Raw genomic sequence first — 23,773 nt, forward strand, 5'->3', positions numbered from 1 at the left:
GGGAGTGTAATGCATCCTGTGGGATTTGCATACTCAGAGCACAGAGGTAAACATCGAGAAGATGCTCTTTTATCATCAGAAGGTCAAGACGTTTGGTGATATCTCTGGTAGAAGTTGTAGATTTTGGTGAATCTATTCCTGTACACATATGACAGGGGCTCCCAAACTTTTCCGCTTTTCCGAGGATTTATTGGACTAAACTTCCTGTAAAATAACAGATCATTTCAGTGTATCTGTTCTTATCATTGTGACGTGTTATCTCAGCGTGTGTTGAATTATATGCATGTGTAAATCCAGCCGACACTCCCATGTTAGAGTGTCCTCACGCTCCTCTGCTGGTAGATCAGTTGGTTTTCGTCGCACATCAATTCGCCGTGTTCACTTCAGTCAACGCTGTGAAGCTTGTGACGACTTTGTGGTTGTTATTTTGAACGTGCCGGTCAGTTCAGGACCGGGACTTGTTCACAGAGGATTTTCAAAGTAACGATAGGAAGGTCAACAAAAAGTCGTGTCTGAGCGGGAAGTGTGAACGTAGCCTCGGACTCACTCATATTGTTCTCCCTATCCTAAAAACAGGACAATCTGTTATATTAGATAAGAGAAGTTCCTCCCATTAAACTTTTGATTAGTTATTAAGAAGATGCAGACCAGGAATCCTAAAAAGTCACTTTTGTTTCTTACGTTTGCAGAGCGAGGAAAGTCGCAGCCAAAGCACTGAGGACCAAACTCAATTCTTCAACAAAATTCAATCCCTGCGTCTCAGAGGCGGCCTGCTTTGAACTTCCTGATGCAAAGCTGTATCTTCTGGCTAAATTAAATTATGGAAAACAAAACCATTTAAAAAAATAGTGCTCTGTTACTCATTAGCAGTCCACCCCATGTGCTTTTGTAGCTTTGGCGTTAAGTGTGTGTATTACGCTCCAATCTACTCTCCATTAAATGTAATAGAGCTCAGAGATGTCCCAGAAATTACGCCTCCGACTCTCTTGGCGCTTTCCAGCGAGAGTTCAGGAGTTCACTATTTATCTATGCAAATGCATACATTACCCACCCTCCCTGTAAACTCAGCCAGCTCCCTGTGCAGGCATGTGGGACGGAGGAGTGCTGGATGCAGTTTCAGAGGTGTTCTGCACCCTCAGATACACCTCAGCGGTCTCCTGTAAGGAGTGACTCCTCGAGGAGGGTCATCCCGCCTTCGAGGTGCCTCTCTCATCCTGACTACAGACGAGTGAGTCAGGTCCACTGTAATAGCCCTCGATCTGCCTACACAGTTTCCATTTACCGCAGAAACACAGAGAGGGAGATTTATGCGGCTCTGAAGGAGAATATCAGCCTCAGAGTTAGTTACGCTGAGTGATTACGAGGTTACATTTCAATTATTCTTACATGCCTCTGATGTTGTAAAATGAATCACAGGATATAAAAAGAGTTAGATTAATTACATGGTGTCGTGTAAGAGTGGTGATCACAAAGATGGCGCACTTGGAAGTGAGTGAATCTTGCTGACAGTCTTATGGAGCTGACAGTATCGGGAATGTTAAACAGAGCGGGTATTAAAAGCTTCAAATGTGACGATCCCAAAAACCCTCCTCTTTAACCCATCCGCTCTTGTTTTTTTCCTGGAACTGACTCTCTCATCTCGAGTTACCCCTGATTACTGTGTCTTGACTTCAAGGCTTGTGCACTGTAGGTGGCCCCTGTGAAGCAAAGGGACCAGAGTGGTTCTGACGGCGGGGACTGTTAGATCCAAACCCGGCTTGTGTCTCTGATGAGTTTACCTCAAAAGGCTGCGTTCCCGATGCAACTCCAAGTGTCCCAATTCTGATTTACCCGATCTTTTGTGGCACAGATATGAGGGTGTCAGTGAATAGAGAAACACAAAGAATCTGATATTTTTGTCTCTGATGAATATAACCCCAAAATATGACACACATTGTGTCTGATTTGTGGCTGCGTAATCTCTTTAGAAAGATATCTGCATATGAATACAGAATCTGTTCGCGATGGGCGAGATTTAGGGAGTTTGAAATGTTCTTGTCGTCCATGTTGTATTTTGACCAACCACATTTGAGTCCCATAATTCAATCCCAGAACCCTTGGGCTTTTTGTTGATGACATTCAAGCCTTTTATTGTACGTGTTTTCTATGATTGTGCATCCAATCGTATGTCATCCCATTTTCCCATTCTTCTAAACATCGTACTCTATGTTCTATTATTAACAAAGACCCAACATCAAGACAGGATAAGATCCAGTCCCATCTTACAGACAGGACTCAGTCTGATCTCATCTGAAGATGAAGAGAGAGAGAGATGATAGTTGTGAGATGGATAGCTGGCCCATGCCTGAGCCAGCTCTAAGCTTTATCAAAAAGGAAAGTTTGAAGCCTACTCTTAAAAGTAGAGAGGGTGTCTGCCTCCTGGACCCTGACTGGTAGATGATTCCAAAGGAGAGGGGCCTGATAACTGAATGCTCTACCTCCCATACTACTTTTAGAGACTTAAGGTACGACGAGTAGGCCTCTAATATTGTGCAGATTGTGTCAGATGTTGCAGAATAAGAAACAGAGCATCATAAAGTTACATTTGAGGTTTTCTTTTGATAGAAGAAGAAAAACTTCCCCTGACTAACTGAGGAAACACAATCCTCTGTAGTGGCGACTTGAAGGCTGAAATCCCAGTCAAGTTATTCCAAACCAACTGGGAGCTTGAGTAAAGCGACTGAGCGGTAAAAAGTGGCTGCAGCTCCGAAGAGACAGGGGTCAAAGACTGAATCACTGTAATTGATGAAGTGGTTTGGTTGTTCAGACAGCTTTGAGCACAACATTTGAGCCGAGCTGTTGCCGCAGCTGTCACCCAGCTTTTATCTCCTCCCTGTGGTAGTCAGAGGTTCTGGGATATCTCCCCCTCCACGTCCTCCATTTCCACCCTCATGACTCATCGCACTGAAGTGTACAGTTTCACTTCTCACCCTCCTTTCAAATCCGTCATCAATCGGAGCTTTCATGTGGATGATGGAGCCATGCCATGTGTCCACCTAGCAGTGGGCATTGAGCTCAGGCTAGAGTCTAATTTGTTTTGCTGGCGGTGGGTAAAGTAGCTATCAAGGTAACATTATTCGTCAGCGGGGACGGAGATGTAATGAAAAGCACTCAGATGGGCAGAGGGGCACGGAGGTCAGTGTTACGGAGGCGGTCATGTCTCAATGAAGTCTCCCAGTGAATGAATAGCTCTCTAAACAGCAGTATGAAAATAGATTGTGTGGGGTTCAGCAGCGGGGCGACTCTGCTGACCACAGCAGGAAGCGTAATGTCCACCCATTTAATTGAAGCAAAGTAGATTTGGGAACCCCTACTTCATCTTAACCTGTGCTTTAAAGCAAAAAAGAGGCATTCTTTATCATTATAAGGTGCATGGAGTGTTGTGTTTCTGTTGCTATGTGCACTAATTGGGCGTGTTTCTGCCTTTTCCAGGTTATAAGTCGAGGGTAAACTTTCTGACATCATGGCTAACATCCTTAAAAAAGAAGAGGCCATACTTTCTGCATTCAAAGTCTAAAGACTCTATTGGTCAAAGTTAAATGTGTAACACATTTAAATGTTTCCCACAGAAAGACGGGACCTTTTTGACCACAAGAACTTTACCCCTGAACTCTGTGCGTTTCGGCTGGTGGACCAAGGGTCTAAATTTAGTGCTAATTAGTGATGCTGATTTTATGTCTGTTTCATAACCAGTTAAAACTCCTCACAGCAGCTTTAAAGGACGAAAGACCAGTGTGTATTTATTTCCTCAAACATCTGCACAAGACGGTTTGAATTTAAGTACAATCTCTCATCTCTTTCTACCTGCAGATAACAAAGACTACGACGCCTACCTGTCCTACACTAAAGTGGACCCTGACCAGTGGAGCCAGGAGACCCGCGAGGAAGAGCGCTTTGCCCTGGAGATCCTCCCCGACGTGCTCGAGAAGCATTATGGGTATAAACTCTTCATTCCAGACAGGGACTTGATCCCCACAGGAAGTAAGCTCTCTCTCTCACGGCGATGTCACGTTGTGTCGAATGTTTTGTCGCTTGGTGTTGCTCGTGTTGCTCGTTGCTGTCAGTGCAGTGGTGACTTGCCTTGTTTGTGGTTTTCTGTTCTGCATTTGTGTTGTGGCGTAAGTGGATCTGTGAGACCATCATTGTTTTCATTTGATCATCGTGAATTGAGCTTTTTCTAACCGCTGGCTGAACTGAACCAGATCCATTTACTAAATGGGTTCTTCATTATTTTGAGTTATTTATTTTTATTTTAAAAGTGAAGGAAAACACCTACACTAATCTTTACCTGCTTATAGCAACATATGATAGAGGGGAAGGTTCAGATTAAGGCACATGGGGACACAGAGAACACCTTTCAATCCATCAATCTTTAATTATATAGCGCCAAATCACAACAAGAGCAGGTCTAGACCGTACTCTATGTTCTATTATAAACAAAGACCCAACATCAGGACTGTCTGAGATCAGTCTGATCTCATCTTAATCCACCATGAGCAGAGCACTTTGCAGCATTTAGCAAGTTACAGTGGCAAGGACAAACTTCCTTTAACAGGCAGAAACCTCCAGCAGGACCAGACTCATGTTAGACACACATGTGCTGAGACCGTGTTGGAGAGAGGGATAGAGGGAGATGAAGAGAGAGAGAGAGATGATAGTGGAGAGACGGTGAGTCTGGCACGTCCACAGCATCAGGAACCTACGAGACAAGGGAGCTCAGGGACTCCAGAAAGGTTTATGGTTAGTAACTTTCATGGGACAGGAAGAGTTAAAGTAAGTGACAGGCAGAGAGATGAGAGAGAGGGAAAGACAGGATCCCAGTGTCAGTCTAAGCCTATAGCAGCATAACTAAGAGCTGGTCCAAGCCTGATCCAGCTCTAACTATAAGCTTTATCAAAAAGGAAAAGGTTAAAGGTTCTAAAAAGTGACATTTCAAGACTTAAATCGTAAAATTTTAGGAGTAAGATCATAATTTTATGATAGAAAAAGGTGCGTAAAACTTAAAGCTACCATAAGGAACTGTCAGTTTGTGTTCATACCGGACTCTTTGGTGTGTAATAAGCCCAGTTTTAATGGTTCCTTCTTATATTGAAGAAGAAAAACAAGCTTCAGAGCAACCACGTCTAAAACACCTGCATTAAAAAAAAGAAATGTGAATTAATTAAAACCCCTTCATTTGAAGTGTTGAAGCAGCTGTGAGGAGGAGACACTTTTATATGAAGCTTGATGAATCAGAGGACTGTTGCTGATAACAGATATTAGTGATTAAACACTGTAATCATCACAGACTGAGGGATTATTAGGACTGAAGGTACATTAATCTGCATTTCTTCAGAGTTGATGCAAAGTAACAAAGTGCATAAAGTTGCACATATATTAAGCTTCTACTTCTGTGCAGTTTTTAACGTTACCTTAAACGCTGGGGTTCTTCAGCCTGCTTTGTTGTCGATGCTATGAGCCTAAAACATGCCGATACCGACACTTTTCCCTGCTTTCAGCTTTGCCATTTTAAGCACTTTTTATTGCAGGACTGTATCAATACCTCTATCCCCACAGGAGTTAACAAACTCAGTTAACTTTACAGTAGAACGAAATGTTCAGCAGCTAATCCGTTAAGTTCAGCCCCTGCAGCAACAAATGCCCTAAAAATACTCCGTCAGTAGAAAAGGTCTGGACTTGTTAATTGGTTCCTTATGTACCGAGGTATTTAAAGTGCATAATCTCCTCTATGTAGAACCTGTGGGAGGCATAATATCCTATATTACATATGCAGCATAATTGGCAGAAAGAGCCAACCCTATTATTGCAGTCCGTGTTCCTGATCCAGCTCCATACAAAGTGTACCTCTGCATGCTGCTGTGAAATGATGTCAGCTGTTCAATTAAAAAGCTCTTTATGCATGGGTATTAAAGCATGTTTTGCCACAGTATATTTCTAATGGAGCGTCTCACCATGCCCAGTGCTTATCTTTGACTAACCCATCACACAGATGACTCCGATAATATCATTATGTTATTAGCCTCCATTTGAATACTTGCATCTGCCTGTCTTCCCGCGCACACCGCCATTACTAATTATGTTCCTCTTCAGTGGCATTGTGCCAAGGTTACAAACTGAATCCCTTGCTGTGATTATGTGCTTGATGCAGGGGGGCTGTTGTAATATGGGAAAAATGGCATAAAAAAGCAAGGATTGAGAGGAATCTGAAGTAAGTCTGCTGCTTATTGTTCTACGTAAAAACATCCAGCTCCCTTTGGGGTTGTTTTAGCATCTCTACAGTCGATTAATGAAGCATAATGCACCGCTAGATCAACTCAGTTTGGCAATTTCGGGTTCCAGCATGTGCTAACATCCTCCTCTTGAGTATGCTGGATTATTTTTAACATGCTACACATCTCATTAATCTGAGAGATTTCTTAAAAAAAGCTAATTAACATTCAGTATTTCATAACAGGCAGCAAAAGCACAACTTGGCTGATCTCCAACAATTCAAATAAATGCCTCTCCTATGCTTTTTTATGCTACATGTCCCATATTAAACTGGAATAAACTGGTCGGCGCGATTACCACTTTAAAATCGTACATCAGTGGAGACACACAGTTTATGCCAGAGCCAAGTCCCCACATTGACAGTGTTTTTTTATTAAATATGCTTCTCTGCCAACTTTCTGTTCACCCTTTGAATGTAAATATCTGTTTAGGTTTCACCAATGATCATTTCCAGGATGACACAAGACTACTTAGAGGTACTTTTCTCCCAAGATTCTTTTCACGCTCGTGTCAGAGTTTTTTGTTGAATCAGTTATCAGAGAATAATGATGATTACACTTTATTAGACATGCTAATGGCTTAATGAGGAGTTGTTCAAGTTATATATGCAAGGTTGTGAAAACTCTGTCCTGTAAGTATGGGAGACCGTTTGTAAAGTTGTGCACAATGAAAGTAAAGTCAACATTTCTCCACGTGTAGCTCCAAAATATCATAAAAACTTAGAGGGAATTTTTAAGTCACTTTTTTTATCACATTCAGAGCAATACTTGTGATCTTTTTCACTTTATTTTAGTTGTGACAAATATATTTAAGTTAAACTCACTGTTAAATCTACATCAAAATGTCAAATGTTAAATCTAAATATTAAATCTTAAATCTTAATGTTGAATGTTGAATGTTAAATCTTAATATGTAATGTTAAATATAGATTCAAATGTTACATATTAAATATTAATGTTAAATATAAATGTAAAATTTTGCTCTGCTAAGCTAACATTCAAATTCACACTGCTGCATGTTCATTGTACAGCCAAGCTAAGTTGATATTGCTAAGTCTAAGATAAAAAAAGTGACTTTTAAAAATTCACACTACATTTTTAATACTTTTAAGAGCTTAATATTGAGAATTGTTGCTGTTATTTTCAGTGTGCACAACTTTACAAACAGGGCCCCATACATAAGGGCAGAATTAACTTCTCATGAAGCGTCCTTAAAACAGCAAACATTATTTTCAGTTGTGTTTACATGATTTACTAAAGAGCCACAGTTCAACTCCATCCAAAAATGCAAACTCCTGCACACCCTCCTGGCTTAAAAATGCAGATTTATTTGGAGTATGAACTTCTATTAATTTAAAACGCTGCTTTGCAAACACTGTTTCCGTACTTCACCTCAGGGTTAAGATGTTTCACACGATTCTTTAACTTATTTACATTTTACCTCCTTCATCGTGAAGAAGCCACTGAGGGCAGGGCCGCAGTAATTATCTGCCATGTGTAATTTAGTGCTATTTGTTTTTGTGTCGACTTGAATTAATTATTGCAGGAGGAATAATGTGAGTGGGCGGCTGCTTGGAGTGAGGAGTTAGCTCTAAATGCTGCTTTACATTTCAAATGCTCTTATGTTTTTTGCATTATGACCTCAGGTGCTTGTTAGATGAAACAGAGCCGAGTACAAAAGTAATGTTGTGTCACATCTTCGGTTAATTCTGCCTGCTAACAAGACTTTCATTCACTTTCCTACAACCACTGGACTGTTAAAGGGATAGTTTGTGTGTTTTAGGTGGGGTTGTTTGAGGTGTGGTGAGTATATTATCCACAGGTAGCTCAATTTGTGGACTGAGCTGTACTTTGCTGTCAGCTCAGTATTCCCCTCAGCAGCTAACCCAGAGTATCTTAAAAAGGTGAACATGTAGTGGTGATCATGAGTTGTCTCATTATGGAATAAGAACTTTGAAGACACACTTTCATTCAGCTTTCTGATTTAACTTCTAAAAAAAGTGAAGAAAGAGCATCATTCAGTGAGGCTGGGAACTCTTGATGCTGCGGTCCTGAAGTACTGATGCTACCAAGTCTCACTCCTGACAGCAGGAGCTCTCTGGGTTCATGGGCCACCAGGTAACTCTGGATCTCTCCCGCTCTCCTGCTAGCTTAGAAGTTTCTCCCCTCTCTCCTTTCGTCTGAGGTCGAGGTCATAATTCAGTTTTGTCTCTTTCAAAGCCTGCAGACCCAAACAGCCGATCAGTGCCCTGCAGGCGGACTAACATGCATGTGTCGCTTTAAGAGTAGTAGCTTCCTGACGGCAAAGTTAAGCTTACGTCCTGTTCTTATTCTCTCACTGGTGCCTTGACAAATACCTCATGCATCCCACTCCAAAAAAGACGAACTATCCCTTTAAGAGTCCACTTTTTCTACTAGGTAGTTATATATCCTTGCGTAGTCGTCTCAAGCGGCTGTTCCCAATTTCAGTAACTATAGAAAGCAGCGTGTCAGTGATTTTCTGCCTGAAGTTATTTAGCTTTGATTTTGTTTTTATGTCGACAGGAATCAATTATTACACATGCAACACTTTGACTGTAAAGCTGGAGGTCTGTGAGAGGGAGAGGCTAATCTATAAAGCTATAAAGTGTGAGCAGACGGCACCCCAAGAGGGCTGATTCACTCTCGCTCTAATCAATCCAAAACATAAAATGAAACTACGACTCATTAGCTAATTATACAGTATCCATTTATCCATTCCTGGTTGTTTTATTCAGCGTGAGATAAAGGAAAAGTTGTTTTTGCCTGATTAGTTTGACCTAAACTGAGCAGTGTGGAAGTCTGCGGGGGGAAGTCGTAGCTCCGGGGACACATGGCAAAGAGATTGATTCATCGTGACGCCTCGGGCCGAGTGTGACGTGAGAGAAGGAGTTTGTTCTCAGAGATATGGAAGGAGAGGAGATATGGCGTTTGTTTGCTTAAAGACCTGCAAGATATTCACACACACACACACACACACACACACACACACACACACAAACACACACACACACCTCGCTGAGAGAGAAGAGGAATAGGTCCACAGACTCACACACAAGAGGGTCATAAGCTTTGATTGGGAAGTGAAGCCCGGTTAATCCCATGTCGCTGCTGCTGAAGAGCCACTCTGCCTCTGTCACGGCCAAGAGAGGCTAACAGGAGGCATTAGCTGCTCACACACACATTCACGTACACAGCCACACACGCCAGGACACACTCAGGGAAACTCTCCAGATGAGTGCAGATGTGCTTTTTTAATTTCAGGCATTAAGATGCACATTTACGCTGCACGGCCAATAGTCAGTGGACATCTCGTTGAATCATGAACTTCTTAAGACGCAGAACTCGCTGCAAAAACTGACACATTGGTTGAGACACTTGTTGCATCCACCCAACCCAGATTTGCCCAGCTAACGATGCATGATTCACCCCTTCAAAGAACTCCTCTCCGCCGCTCCAGAGTCCAGGAGCTGCGTGTTTTACATCACTCCAGCTGAAGCCCGTCGTACCACGAGGCTCGAAACACGAAACAATAATTCATGAGAAGCTTTGATGAGCTGTTGTTGCACCCAGAGGCGGTGTTGAACTCTGCCGAGTGATGCAACAGATTACGGCAGTTTGTCGGGCCTCTTGCTCCGTGAATTTGCACGGTCGAGCTTTTCTTGAGCTGCTTTCGCTCCCAGGCACTTCCAATTGACAGTTTGAGTACTCGCAGCTGGAAAGGTAGGAAAGAGTTGAACTGATGGCGTCGGTTGTTCCCTCAATATGAGCGGGACTCCACATTTACGAAGAGTGTCCACTGACTTTTGGTCGTACAGCGTAACTCGCTTGGCTTTGAGTGTTTTTTGTTTCTCCTCATCTTAGAGTAGAACCAAAGCCCCTTCTTCCTCTTGTTCTTGTCTTTAACTCTGTATGAATACAGCTTATTATTAAATTCTGCAGAAGCTTTAGATGTTAGGATATGTAGCTAAATATTTGTTTTATATGCATTTTCCTTGTTCATTGTTTTAATATAGTGTTTAAAGTTGGCCCTTTATTTAAAACAGCTTTAATCTGAGTATTTAAAAAAAAGATATATATATTTTTGGGCATTTTTGACTTGATTATATAGGATAGCTGAAGAGAGACAGGGAATGTGGGGAGTAGAGGGTGGGGAAGGACATGCAGCAAATGGTCGAGGCTGGAATCAAACCTACAACCTCTGCGATGACTGCTATAGCCTCACTTAAGGTGCATTTCGACCAAGAGTTTTGGGCTCTTTTAGCCCCCAGAACTACTTTCCCTGGAACTAAAAGGTTCCTGTGCCCCCATTGTTGTCTGCGTTTCGGCCGCGGCTGAAGCCATTCATCACAGATGAGACCATAGAAGCAGACGGACAGGCAGGTATCATTATTAGCAACACAATAGTTAGCCTGTTAGCATGAAGAGACTCAGCTGGCGCTGTTTTAGATGGTGCTATATTTCATCACAGATGGATTCACTGAATCAACACGTGAGAGGAGATAAGCGAGAGTAGCAAAGACGTTTCAACACGGCTTTGAGATCCTTTTTAACTCAAAAAGCCGTGGCAGAGATCGGCCGGTGTTTTGGTTTAAACAGCGACCCTGTTGACTGGAGACTTTCAGCCGGATGCATCCCTCATAAACGTCTTTAGACCATCATTAAATATCTGATGAGGATACCTGTTGAAAAATGCCTTTAGACCGCTAGGCCAATGGCACCCCAATCTGAGTATTTCTTAAACAATAATCCTCTTTTCATCTGAACTTAAGAGTTTTAAAAAGCTTCTCTCTGTTTTTATGATTATAAAGAAACACAAAGTCAGGAGGTAGAAGTCTTCAAACAGAGTATCGTGTTCTTTTAAACGTTGTTGTGTGTATCTCTGTGTGTGTTTGTTCAGCCTACATCGAGGACGTTGCACGCTGTGTGGACCAGAGCAAGCGTCTCATCATCGTGATGACGCCCAGCTATGTGGTGCGGAGGGGGTGGAGTATCTTTGAGTTGGAGACACGGCTGCGCAACATGCTGGTGACCGGCGAGATCAAAGTCATCCTGATCGAGTGCGCCGAGCTGCGCGGCATCATGAACTACCAGGAAGTGGAGGCCCTCAAACACACCATCAAGATGCTGACGGTCATCAAGTGGCGCGGGCCGTCCAGCAACAAGCTCAACTCCAAGTTCTGGAAGCAGCTGCTGTACGAGATGCCCTTCAAACGCATGGAGCCCCTCAGCATCTCCCACGAGCAGGTGCTGGACGTCAGTGAGCAGGGCCCGTTCAGCGAGCTCCAGACCGTCTCGGCCATCTCCATGGCGGCGGCCACCTCTACCGCCATGGCGACGGCACACCCAGACTTGCGCTCGACCTTCCACAATTCCTGTCACACCCAGATGAGGCAGAAACACTATTACCGTAGCTATGACTACGACCTGCCGCCCGGCGGCACGCTCCCACCACTCTCCACGCTCGGCAACCAGCACACCTACTGCAACATCCCCATGACCCTCATCAACGGACAGCGGCCTCAGTCCAAGTCCCCGAGACAGCAGAGTCTGGAGGAGGCCCACGGAAACAACGCCATGCTGCCGCTGCTGCCCAGAGAGACCAGTATATCCAGCGTGATCTGGTGACAGAGACGGAGCCGCGCAGGGTAGACTCTGGATCTTAAAGATGTCCGTCACACTGGCACTCGGACCCTGAGCGCACCGGAGCCAGACGGAGCTGAACGGCACCACGTGGCTTGCTGCTGTTTGAATTTGCACCAGGAAACACCCGGAGGAGGCAGAGTCTGACACACTGGACACATCGGGGGCAGATCTTTTGTTTAGTTTGGTCCAATAAGAGCTTTTATTGAAACTGAAGTTCAAAAAAAGAAGCAAGGAGAACTCTTTTTGTATGCCTGTATAAACACTCACGTAACACAAGCCAACACCTGCGATCATTTACCCAGAGAGTCAAGGAATACAGGGTCCTGTACATACGTTTTCTAATTCTTTGTAGCATCAGTGTTTGGGACTTGTTTCTTGTTTATGTTTTAACATCAGTTGGGACTTTTTTGATTTCTTTCCTTTCAGTTTGTACAAAAGTGAAGCGATGGCCTGTGAGATGTTTTGGATAAACCGTTGTTACCTTTCTCTTCATTTGTTGGCTGGTGTAGTTTTACAGTTTTTACAGGAAGGGAGAGAAGATCCAGCCCTCTGGAGAGGACAGCGTGGATCTCTTGGGAGTTTCAGCTACGGCAGGTTGAGAATCTGGACTCAACCAGATTATGCAAAACATGGAGTCCAGAGAGCGGGAGGAAGGATCTGAAGAATATGGTGCTAGGCTTCACATCGCTCTGTTTCTCACATGATAACATTTACTTTTAAAAAACAGCCTTGCTATTTACCTTAACAGATGAATATATCACCGAAAATTAATTATGTGTATTATTTTATGAAAAAATAAGAGTCTATTTTTGTAACTGAGGGAGATTTGCTTAGAGACGTTATAACTTTAAAGTTTCTGATAGAAGGAATCGACAAGAAACATAATAAAAAATAATGTTTTGTTATGTGGAACTGCACAGCTCACGAAAAACCGATAGGTCATTCACTAAATGTCTTACCCTTATATCGCAAGAGAGGAAAAGTTTTGTGTTTTCATCATTAAAAAAAAAAAGCAGTTTTGACATTTCCAACACGACACGGGTCACAGCTCAGAGGGCTTCTCATGTTTCCTTGATTTAACAGTCATTGCAGTGACTCAGTTGATTTCACAGTGATGGAGCTACACCATCCATGATGTCAGTCCAAAACGGAGACGGAGGAGGAGGAGGAGGAGGAGGAGGAGGAGTGTTACCTGAAGCATTTAATGGACCCGGTTTTCCTGTAGGACCAAACGAGGCTGTCCAGGGCTACACTTAATGTCTGTTCCACGTGTTTTAATCTTAAATGACAGCTGGTGTTTGTTCTCCATCTCCTTTCTGTCAACAGGTCAGCTCAGTTACGCTCTCAGATTAATAACTCTCACAGCTCGGCTCTGAGGTGGCGCCGGCTGCGAGGACGAGGTGTGTGAATAAAATGACAACAGTGATGAAGAGTGTCAGCCGAAAAATGAGCCGGAGAGCATCTGATACCTCCAAGTTATTTCTCCGGACTCCTCAAATCCGCAGCTTGGTGAGTGGCTTCAAAATAGGATGATTTAGGTACACCTGCAGCGTCATGCTAATCACTTAGAATTAATGCACTAAAGTCTGTTTATACTGCAGTATTAAATATGCAACTTTCAGCACTGCAAACCTCAAATCCTACTGAGTGTATTTGTCTTGTTTCACTTCATATCTGAAGACAAGACAAACCTTCACATTGAGTAAAAATGGCCGCCAATGCAGCAAACAAGCAAGCCTTTAAAAGGTCCTTGTGTTTCATTTACTTATTACGGCCAACTAAGTCCAGATTTTGGTCTTTTAATACCTTGAAATAATGTCTGTATCTGGACTTTTGGGTCAGTGCAGCTTAATTAAAGTGAAGGGAAATATTTTGACTTCAGATAAGATGAATACACTCAGTGCAATTGACTTTTTTGCAGTTAAATCCATTATTTTTCCCATGTCTGACGTGAAACAACAACAAAGACATTAAAAAGTAATGCACTTAATGAAAAAATCATTCAAGCTTTATTATATAGCACCTTTCATACAAATTAAATGCAATTCAAAGTGCTTTACAGCGACTGAAAACAAGAAAGGAGCAGAAATAAAATAATGGCAAGACATTAAAAAACAGAAATGGATTTGAAAATAGAGACTAAATCACACCAACAACAATGAAATGTGTGTAATTAAAATAAGTTAAAGCATCAAATTAATACTAAGAATATAAATATTTAAAATAAATAAATTAAAAAGGGTCAGGTACATAAAATTAAGGCTAAAAATGTGGGTCTCGTTGTTGTTGGTGGTCTAAAGAAGTCAGACAGAGGCATCGGTCTGCTTCAGAGCTACTTAAAAACTCCTCACAGGAGCTTTGAATACATTTGATTGATTAACTGTCATTTAATGCAACAAACTTAAGCCTGATTTATTCTTCTGGATCGTTGGTTCATTAACAGCACTTCTGGGATCCCCGCTCATCGGCCGTGTATTTTATCTCCTCCTTTCTATTCTTCATGTAATCATGTCTGTATGATAAACAGCAACATGTATCAGCTGTAGATCAACATAACACGCTTTGAACCGCTGTGAAAAAGTGAACAGAGATCGTAGCGGGGCCGGAAGCAGGCGACCGGCTATCAGAGAGAACACACTGCCCTCAAGCGTTTAGGAGGAGAATTGCTGCGTGACACGGACACAACGACGCACAAGTATGCGGTGCTCATGTCCAGAAGTATAACCTAGCGTTAATGCAACATGCTGCAGTCCCTTTGCAGGTCAAAATAAATGTATGAATGAATTCAAGTAAATGAAGGATTCAGAGTGAAGGGGCTTCACATGCACGAGCGCCAGGAGGTAAACCAGCGTGACCTTCACATTTTGGTCCATACCAGGACCTAAACCGTCGACCCTCCGCCTTCCGAGCTCAGTCCCTGCAGACTGATCTACTCCCGCCCGGTTCACCCATTTGAGTCCATTAGCTGCAGACTTAAACGTGTTAAAGAGGTCAAGTGTGAGAATGAATGTCACACAGATTTAATCCTGCTCTGCTGTGATCACTTCCACGACATCCACACACTGGTCAACCTCAGGAATGTTGTGCATGGTGATGAAACCGAAGCTGCAGAATGAGAAGTGTGATCTCTGCAGAAGCATTTGGAGATGGGTGTGACCAGGTGATCAGATCGAACTGGACGCATCGCTAATAGCAGATATCAAACCCCTGACGACTGCTTCTCTCTGAAGGCGATTATCGCCCGGAGGAATTTTACCCAGGAACCAGGGACGTTCCTTTTAACACAAATGTGCACATCGAAAACTAAACTACAGGACACCTCTAGGATCGTGTTTTGAAGCCTCCAACCGAGTCTTTGGACGGGAGAAAGAGCTGCTGAAAGTCATATTAATCCTTGACCGACTGACCTGTGGTGATCATTGGTCATATCATCCTATTTAACCCTTTCAAACCAGATGATATTAAAGCTTCAGACTCAGAGATCTAAATTCCGACTCAGAGCAAGTTAGACCAAAGCGAGCTACAGGGAACCTGCTCCACTTCCAACCAGTCTTTATTTCCCTCAGAGGTATCTTCCATCGTGACCGGTACGACGTCATCAAATCACACGAAACAAGAGCTATTCTCACACATCCGCTCAGACCTGTGAAGGCAGCCAGCGTACTCACTCCTCCTCCTCCAGCAGCTGTGCCATATTTGTCTCTACAGAAAAACTAACCTCATACTGAAACACCTGCAGCATCTCGTCACACAGAGGTGTCTCATTTAGTGCCGTCAAATATGCAAAGTGTGGAGCTCGTAAACAATAAGTGAAGATTTGTTTCCCCCTCTGTTGTTTTTGTGGAATTTGATTGAAGTTGATGATTTATTTTATTTAGATCTCTCAATTAACTTCTGAATTATTCCAAGTTCAACCAAATCAGTCCGACTTTCCCCCTACGACAGTTTAACGGTAACAAGGGCAGCATTTCTGACGACAGGAGGAGGTTGTGCTCTCTGACATGGCATTGTGTAAATATAATCAGAAACAATAAAGTGATAAAGTTGAAGACAATCGAGCCATATCCATGAAACCAGTTGTCATTACTCACGAGGCCTGGAGGTGAAGAGGTTTAAATTCTGACGCAGGTTCAGAGGTTCAGAGGGCCGTGTGAATACAGATGTTTGCATTTACTAATGAGGGCGACACACCTTTTACTTTCATGATGATGATGATGATGATGATGACTTGGCTTTGATGATGATGATGATGATGATGAATAACAATGACAATATATAGCACAGAATTATTCCAGGCACTTTCACGACTCTTGAGACGTCTCTCCTGTTTCTGATTTATTTTCTATTATGTATCTGCAATGTTCATTAAAAGAGATACTGTTATTATTAATAAAACCACATTTATGGTACCACAATGTCTCTGTCTCGTGTGTGTGTATGTGTGTGTATGTGTGTGTGTGTGTGTGTGTGTGCAGAGTTAACAATAACCTGTACTCTGTGCAAAATAACCCTACAATAACCATGCAATACAATGTGCAATATCCTTGTATATAACTATCCTTCATTCCCAGTGCTTTTGTAAATAGGTATTTCTAACTGTTCTGTGCTTCTGTATGTACTTAATTATTATATTTTATCTTTATTATATTTTATTTTATCTTATTTTATCTTATTTTATCTTATTCATTTTTATTTTTAGGTTACTGTTCCTTCCTCTATTCATATTTTGTCTTTCTTACATACTGTTTATAAGAGCTCTGTAATGACCAAATTTCCCTCTCAGAGTTAGATAAAGTATTTCTCATTGAGAAGGCTGTGTTTGTTTGCAGAAAACGCCGCCCTTCTCACTTTGTTTATGGAGCAGCTGCATAGATTGCTGACGATGCCCGGATCTCTTATTCTGGCGGGGAGCCTATGCAGCCCCATAACTCTGCCGTCTCCCGTAAAAACCTTGAAACAACAATCAATACGTCTCCTTCTTCCTCTCTGACTGAGCACGGCCTCATTTCTAAATAAAACTACCTGAGGAGTCGGTGCATCGAGGAAAGCGCTGTGTTCTGATTGTTGTTTGACCTCTGCGATGACACAAACAGCACCGTGTCAAAGATGGAGACGGTGTTTTATATCATCATGCATGCCCAAGAGTTTAACTTCCAGCACTCTGAACTGTCAGTGTGTCTGCAGAGAAAAACTGATGATGCTTTTTCAGCTGGAAATACTTCTCCGGCGAGTTTGTTCAGTTAAACTGTCACATCTAATGTCTCTACGAATACAGGCTCCCATTTCTCCCAGCATGCTCGAAGGCAGATAAACAGTCCCTTCTCTTATTCTTCACCCTCTGCCTCGGAGTGTTCAGCCCATAGAGCAGCCACTGACTTATTTCGCTGTGATCAAAGCAACCGTATTGGAAGGAGAAGTAGAAAATGAAGGCACGCACACGGGGAGGAATCTTAAAATGCTGCCAGACAGCGTTAATTAGCCTCAACATGCTCCTCTTCTGTGATGAGAAGTTGGTCACGTAATAGTTGGAGTAGAAAAAGAAGACTGCAGAAGCGCCCTCTTGGAGGCCACGAAACACTGTGCAAGAAATGCTGAACAGGATGCCTTATATGTAGATGAATTCAATCAGGTTGCAGAAAACGTGGATGCAGTCTCAGTGATGTCACACATCCAGAAGAGGCGTTACGAAATACTGACTCCAGCTGACACAGGACTTCCACCAGATCCATCTCTGGTCCAGCTCCGATCTGCTGCAGTCCTGCTCCGTGCCCTCTCGTCCATCAACACCCATCGGTTGCATTTTCGGATCAAAGCACGTAGCAGGACCACCGGACTCTTTGGCATCTATATTTTAGGGATCGTGACTATTTGGCATCTATGTTTTGGGGATAGCAACTATTTGGCATCTATATTTGGGAACCCCTGATGCTTTTTTCTCAGTAGTTTTGTATGTGCATGCATTTTTGGTACGTTAAACTTATCTCTTTGTCCAACAGAGCAGCTGAGGGAACCTTTCATCCTGCAGCAGCAAGGTAAAGAAAGTTAGATTTTTCCCCCACAGGTGAAAGAAGCCATAAAGATGACTCAGACTTCTGTTCTCCTGCATCGAGCAGAGCAGCTGCATCCTGGAAGCTGAGGAAGCATGATGCTCACTCCAGCGGCCTCGTTTTTCTCCCATCATGCCTCTAACATGATGCTACATTCCAATAATCTGTGCCACATAGAAAGCTGACAGATGTTTTCATCTCAGCCGACATGTTGCCATATGGTGTGTGTGATTGTGTGTCTGTGGAAAAGGGGAGGCGGGTGCGTGGGGCGGGGGGGTTCCGCAGCTTTGGCACTTTTCCTCCAAATGAAATCATTTGCACTTCATTACAGTGTCACCGCGTAATAAGCTCCCAGAACAAAAGCATGTGACGCGGGGGGGAAGAGGAGAGCACACAAGGCTAACGGCACACCAGCACAGATGTTTTGTATCCTCCTCTCCTCACTCGCTGCCGAGGAGTATTACTCACTCTGGCAGGTATACCATGCCCCTCCGTGTCCCACAGGGCCTTGTTACTCGGGCGCTGTGTGCTCTCTGCCCCGTGTGACATGTCTTCCACTCCAAGAACCAGGCCAATTGTCTGTGCATGGATAGGTGGCAGTGGAGGCAGTGTGTGTGTGAGAGAGCGGAGAGTGGATGCAGGCAGCTGTTAACCCAGTTTTGGAGTGATTCTGAACTCACCATGGTTCAGCACCACATAATTGCCTGTGCATGCTGTGTGAGTGTGTATGAGAGGAAGATGCATGTCATGGATCACCGCCCAAGCTCGTCAATGTACTCCAAGCTTCCAAGAGCAACTTAAATTATTTATCTTTTTGCAATAGTATGGATGTCTGTGTGGGGAGCTGAGGTTGGGTATCGATCTGACTGGGGGCTAGCTTATAAAATAACACTTGCTGCTGTTTTCATGTCTTAATTGAGTAAATCAAAAGTGGCAGATGAAATCATATTAAGTAATTAGAACAATAAAACGCGACCACGTTAAGTTTTCGCAGCATCATCTCAATGAGAAGACACAGGGAGGAAGTGGCAGAGGCAAGACATTGAAAGCAAAACACTGTCATCTGCTGGACGTTCTTCACCCTGCACCTCATCTCACTCAGTGCCTCGCAATGCATGCTGGGAGGGGAGAACCCAATTTGGGCCATTATTGAGAAAGTGGGGATCATTCAGTCGTGATAAAAATCACTCATTGCAATGTAACAGCGATAACTGTGGTGAATAGAGGCATGTGTGTTTCCCTGTATGATCACACTGCTGTTAGATAAACTGCTGCTGTTACCTACAAAGCTCTTTTTATGGCTCCCACACAGGCAATGATTTTTCATTGTTTGATGATCTGAATAACACACTGAGCATGAGATGAATATATAATGAAGTGTTCTCTGTTTTATATGAAGCATTGCCACAATGGGTGAATTCAGAGTGATGGGGAGACATTTTGTTTTTTTAATCATATTTTAATGGCACTAAATGTTGCTCTAGCCAGAGTTCAGACAGGAAGACTATAAAGCAATCTCAGCAACTGTTTAACTCTCCTCTCCCTTGTTCGTCGTTGTTTAGGCTGTTATTGAAACGGCCTGCTACATACTACCTACTAATGTAGTAGGCATTAGATATTGCCTACTACATACTGTGATTGAATTAAGTATGTAGTACGACTGACTTCCTGTGTCGAGGCTTCAAAGCGTGTGCCGAGTAATCCAGGAAGATTTCTGTGAAGCGCATATCGAGGCCTCGAAGCCTCATGAGCCGCCTGTACCACGGGACTGATTCAGGAACCGGTTTGCGGGTTTGGTGCGCGATTCGAAATATAAGGGGCAGCACACAGTCACAACCTTTTCCCCAATTTGTTTCCACATTTTTATTCACAGTCTATGGTTTCCACTTTCCCTTTTGACCCGGCCATTGTACCTGATTAAGAAGTTCATTATTTATGTATTGGCATCACAAACATTATTCATTTATTCAATTCAATGCTTCACACACCAAAGGGGTGGTGTCATTATAATCAATGCGCTTATTTTACAGTTATTGTCCATTTGATGGCGCAGTAGAGCAAATGGAGCACCATGAGGCTTCGGCCTATGAGTGAACCAATTGGATGGAAAGCCTCAATGCTTCAAGAAGCTTCATCTCGCCATCACTAATGACTGTTCTGTTCGATCTGTGTTGTAGTACGCTGAGCCAGACGTCACTGAATTTCCTGTTTCGGAATGCGGTAGTAAACAACAACCAAGCTGATCCAAAAAAATGCTTCTTTAGCATCAATTTATGATTTTAAAAGTTAGGAAGTGGTTTATATGTAATTTAATAATTTACACTGCATACTGCAGATTTTGCACTTTTTCCAAATGCTTCTTACTTCATACTGAATTTTGGCCAAATCAGTACTACTGCTAGTATAGTAAGTAAACAACCTTCCGCTTTCCGAAACCGGAAATCCAGTGACGTCTGACCCACCATAATACAGTATGACTGCAACACAGATCCAACAGAGCAGTCATACTCTATTTTATACAGTCTATGGTCATACTGCATACTAAATTCAAATGCAGTAGTTAGAAGGCAATACCTACTGCCTACTACATTTGCAAGTAGAATGTAGCAGGCCGTTTAGCGTCTTCCCGGAAGGAAGGGCGTAATCAGTCTAATGAGGTGCACCTGGAGCAGGTAATCAGAGCGCACCTGGAGCAGATACTCGGAGCGCGCACTGGAGAGCAGCATGCCGAAAACACTGCACCTTAAACGGACTGGAGTGAGGAGAAAACTCGTGGTGCAGAAGAGAAACTGAGGAGGCAGCCGGTAAGGAGCGAGTTTTTGCAGTTTTTGCAGTTTTTGCGGTTTTATGAACTGTTTCTGTTCTGCTGGGGATTGCGCAGTGGCTGCCGCGTGCTCGGGCCTGTGGTCTGTGCTCTGCGCGGCTGCTGCTAACGAGAACCATTTACTGATTTAAAGGGTTCAGCTATGGATTACATGATTTATGTGTGTGTGTTTGTAATACACAGGTAACTGCTGCCCTCCCACAACCGACGCAGACCCTCCTGCTTGACCTGCAACCAGGTGATGATTTCATGAAGTATTTCAGGAGGACGTCCAGTAAAGGTCGTATATTAAGGTTATGATTGATACTGGTTGTCTTATACATCAGTGTCTCTAGAAATAGTTTTTTATGCTGTTTATTGGTGGTCTATGCTGTTTATTGGTGGTCTTTGCTGTTCATTCATGCTTGTTGCTGTTTTTTTTGCTGTTTTATGCTGTTTATTGGTGGTCTTTGTTCATTCATGCTTGTTGCTGTTTTTTGCTGTTTTATGCTGTTTGTTGGTGGTCTTTGCTGTTTTATGCTGTTTGTTGGTGGTCTTTGCTGTTTTATGCTGTTTATTGGTGGTCTTTGATGTTTTATGCTGTTTAATGCTGTTCTATGCTTTTTATTGGTGTCTTTTGCTGATTTATGCTGGGGTTTTTTGTGTTTTTTGCTGTTTATTGCTGTGTTGCTGGGTTTTTTTGCTGTTTATTGCTGTGTTGCTGTGTTTTTTTTTGCTGTTTATTGCTGTGTTGCTGGGGTTTTTTGCTGTTTATTGCTGTGTTGCTGTGTTTTTTTTGCTGTTTATTGCTGTCACCTTGTGTCGGTGTATTCATGAAGCTGGTTAACTAGTTAGTCGGGCAACTTAACTTGAAGGTTGATTACATATATTATACATTGTTGTAAAGATGTAAAATTATGCAATGGGTTTAATACTTTTATTTCTCCTGTAGTGAAGCAGTTGCCGGCTGCTGGTGGAGGCTAGGCACTCTGTGGTTCCCTGCACCGTCTGTAGTGGTCAGAGCACCGGACCCGATGGCCCTGAGTTCACGAGTGGTAAGTAAGTTGCATTCTTTGATTTTAGGCTGCCTCCCTGCTGCTGGCACCCCTAACTTCCCCCTCCCATTTGGCTATTTTTAAATTAACTTATTTATTTTATAAACTTTGATACATCTTCCTAAATTGAAAGTTATAACTAACACTCCTCTCTTCACAGATACTTCCAGTCTAGATAAATAAATTTACATTGTGTTTTGGAACCACGTCTCTGTCTTAATTCAGTGGTTGAACCTGTGTTGTCTTTGACTGATTTAAGGTGTTTACATATGTCCTGGGGTGAAATTGTTTCTTGTTCTTTATTTACGGCAACCCTTAGTAGACTCAACTTCCCGCCACCTTGCCACACTTGCATTTAATCACTTATTATGATCAGAAGACATAAGCATGGACAGTGGTGGACTTGGGTGAGGAGGTCACTTTAAAAGATTAAACACAACAAACGGTCTCTGGGGTGTTAATGTGAACTCCCAAACCTGTGGTGCCAAACAGGGAGGGCTCAGCTACAAATTCAAATGCAAATTCAAATAGCTTTATTGTCATGAAAGTTAAAACAATATTGCCAAAGCATAAACAAAATCACATCAAACTATATAATATACAATCCTTCTTTCATGTTTCAACACTAATGTGGGATTTACAGAGCGATGAAATTACTCCAGGTGCTGTGGAGTCTGACCCATGTCTCATTTCCACGCCTTTACCCACCAGGCTCTGCTGCAGATCCACGATGTTGTCGCCAACGAGGTCTACAGCCACGCCCCAGAAGAAAGCAGATGAGCTCAGTGTGTAGTAACAGAGATTTGTTATTACGTTCTCTTCAAGTGGCATGCAGACGAGTTTCTGTGTAACCGACGACGGATCTACTCAGCCTTAAAGTCCAGTCACTGTCGTAAATAAAGCTTATATTGTTTGTCCTACACATTGGTGTCTCTGGAACTAGTCTGTGGAAACCTCACAGCAATAACACAAGCAGACTAGACCTATAAGGGTCAGTTGCTTGGGTGAACTCCATACAAACTGTTTGGCTGATGTGAACATAGCAAGGATTTCTGAGTAGCTTTACAGAAACACACACAAGGTGAAGAGACTATACTGACGTCCTTGAGTAGACTTAGTATCACAGAGATGGAGAAATGTGACTTTGAGATGTTTTGGAAGTCTGTCTTTGTGTAATATGGGGAGCTATTATTGTTGCATTTGTAACTGTGTACCTGCATCCAGAAATGCAAACAATTATCTCTGTGCTTGGACTTTAAAGACTGTAAAGCCATTCATTAAATAACAAAATATACATTTGCACATCTTTAGTGAATTCGTAATGTTTGTGGATCATCTGACACAGTTACAAATCGTTTTGCAACAATGATAGCTGCATATATTTGGACACGCAGCCCCCCCAGCCACCACCTGCACCTGCCCGCACCTGCACCTAGCTACCAGCCGCCCCTAGCCACTAGCTAGCACCTGCCCCAAGCTACTGACCGCCCCTGCATGTAGCCACCCCTAGCCACCACCTGTCCCTAGCCACCACCTGTCCCTAGCCACCACCTGTCCCTAGCCGCCACCTGCCCCTAGCCACCACCTGCCCCTAGCCACCACCTGCCCCTAGCCACCACCTGCCCGTAGCCACCACCTGCCCCTAGCCACCACCTGCCCCCTATTTTATATTTAAATTTTATTTAAATTTTTAATCTAAATTTAAATTTTATTTAAATTTTTAATCTAAATTTAAATTTTATTTAAATTTTTAATCTAAATTTAAATGTTTTATTTAAATTTTTTTGTGTGGGGGGGCTTTTTTGAGTCATACCACCCTGTTCTTAGCTGTTTGTACTTCTTTGTCTCTGAACACCTGTCCTTACCTGTGAAGCCTCCTGACTGTCAGAGATCTTG

The 23,773-nt window shown here is 42.9% G+C and overlaps 1 protein-coding gene and 1 long non-coding RNA gene across 3 annotated transcripts in view; both read left to right on the forward strand.

The window, feature by feature from the left end:
* LOC117807991 (interleukin-1 receptor accessory protein-like 1) overlaps window positions 1-13,003 on the forward strand; it is a 194,735-nt gene extending 181,732 nt beyond the window's left edge. The window contains exons 10-12 of the mRNA XM_034677361.1: window positions 3,850-4,020; window positions 6,741-6,785; window positions 11,227-13,003. Of these exons, the coding sequence (XP_034533252.1) occupies window positions 3,850-4,020; window positions 6,741-6,785; window positions 11,227-11,954 (944 nt within the window). The 3' untranslated portion in view covers window positions 11,955-13,003. The remainder of the gene's footprint in view (window positions 1-3,849; window positions 4,021-6,740; window positions 6,786-11,226) is intronic.
* A 7,625-nt stretch (window positions 13,004-20,628) lies between these two features.
* On the forward strand, window positions 20,629-23,123 carry LOC117808009. Of its 2 annotated transcripts, none has more exons than XR_004630095.1 (4): window positions 20,629-20,823; window positions 21,027-21,123; window positions 21,775-21,877; window positions 22,589-23,123. It is a non-coding gene; the product is annotated as an uncharacterized LOC117808009 (long non-coding RNA). The 2 variants fall into 2 exon arrangements; XR_004630094.1 differs by having other exon boundaries at window positions 20,647-20,823; window positions 21,027-21,081.
* Window positions 23,124-23,773: the final 650 nt, after the last annotated feature.

Source organism: Notolabrus celidotus, chromosome 24 (assembly GCF_009762535.1).
Source record: "Notolabrus celidotus isolate fNotCel1 chromosome 24, fNotCel1.pri, whole genome shotgun sequence".
Taxonomy (NCBI): Eukaryota; Metazoa; Chordata; class Actinopteri; order Labriformes; family Labridae; genus Notolabrus; species Notolabrus celidotus.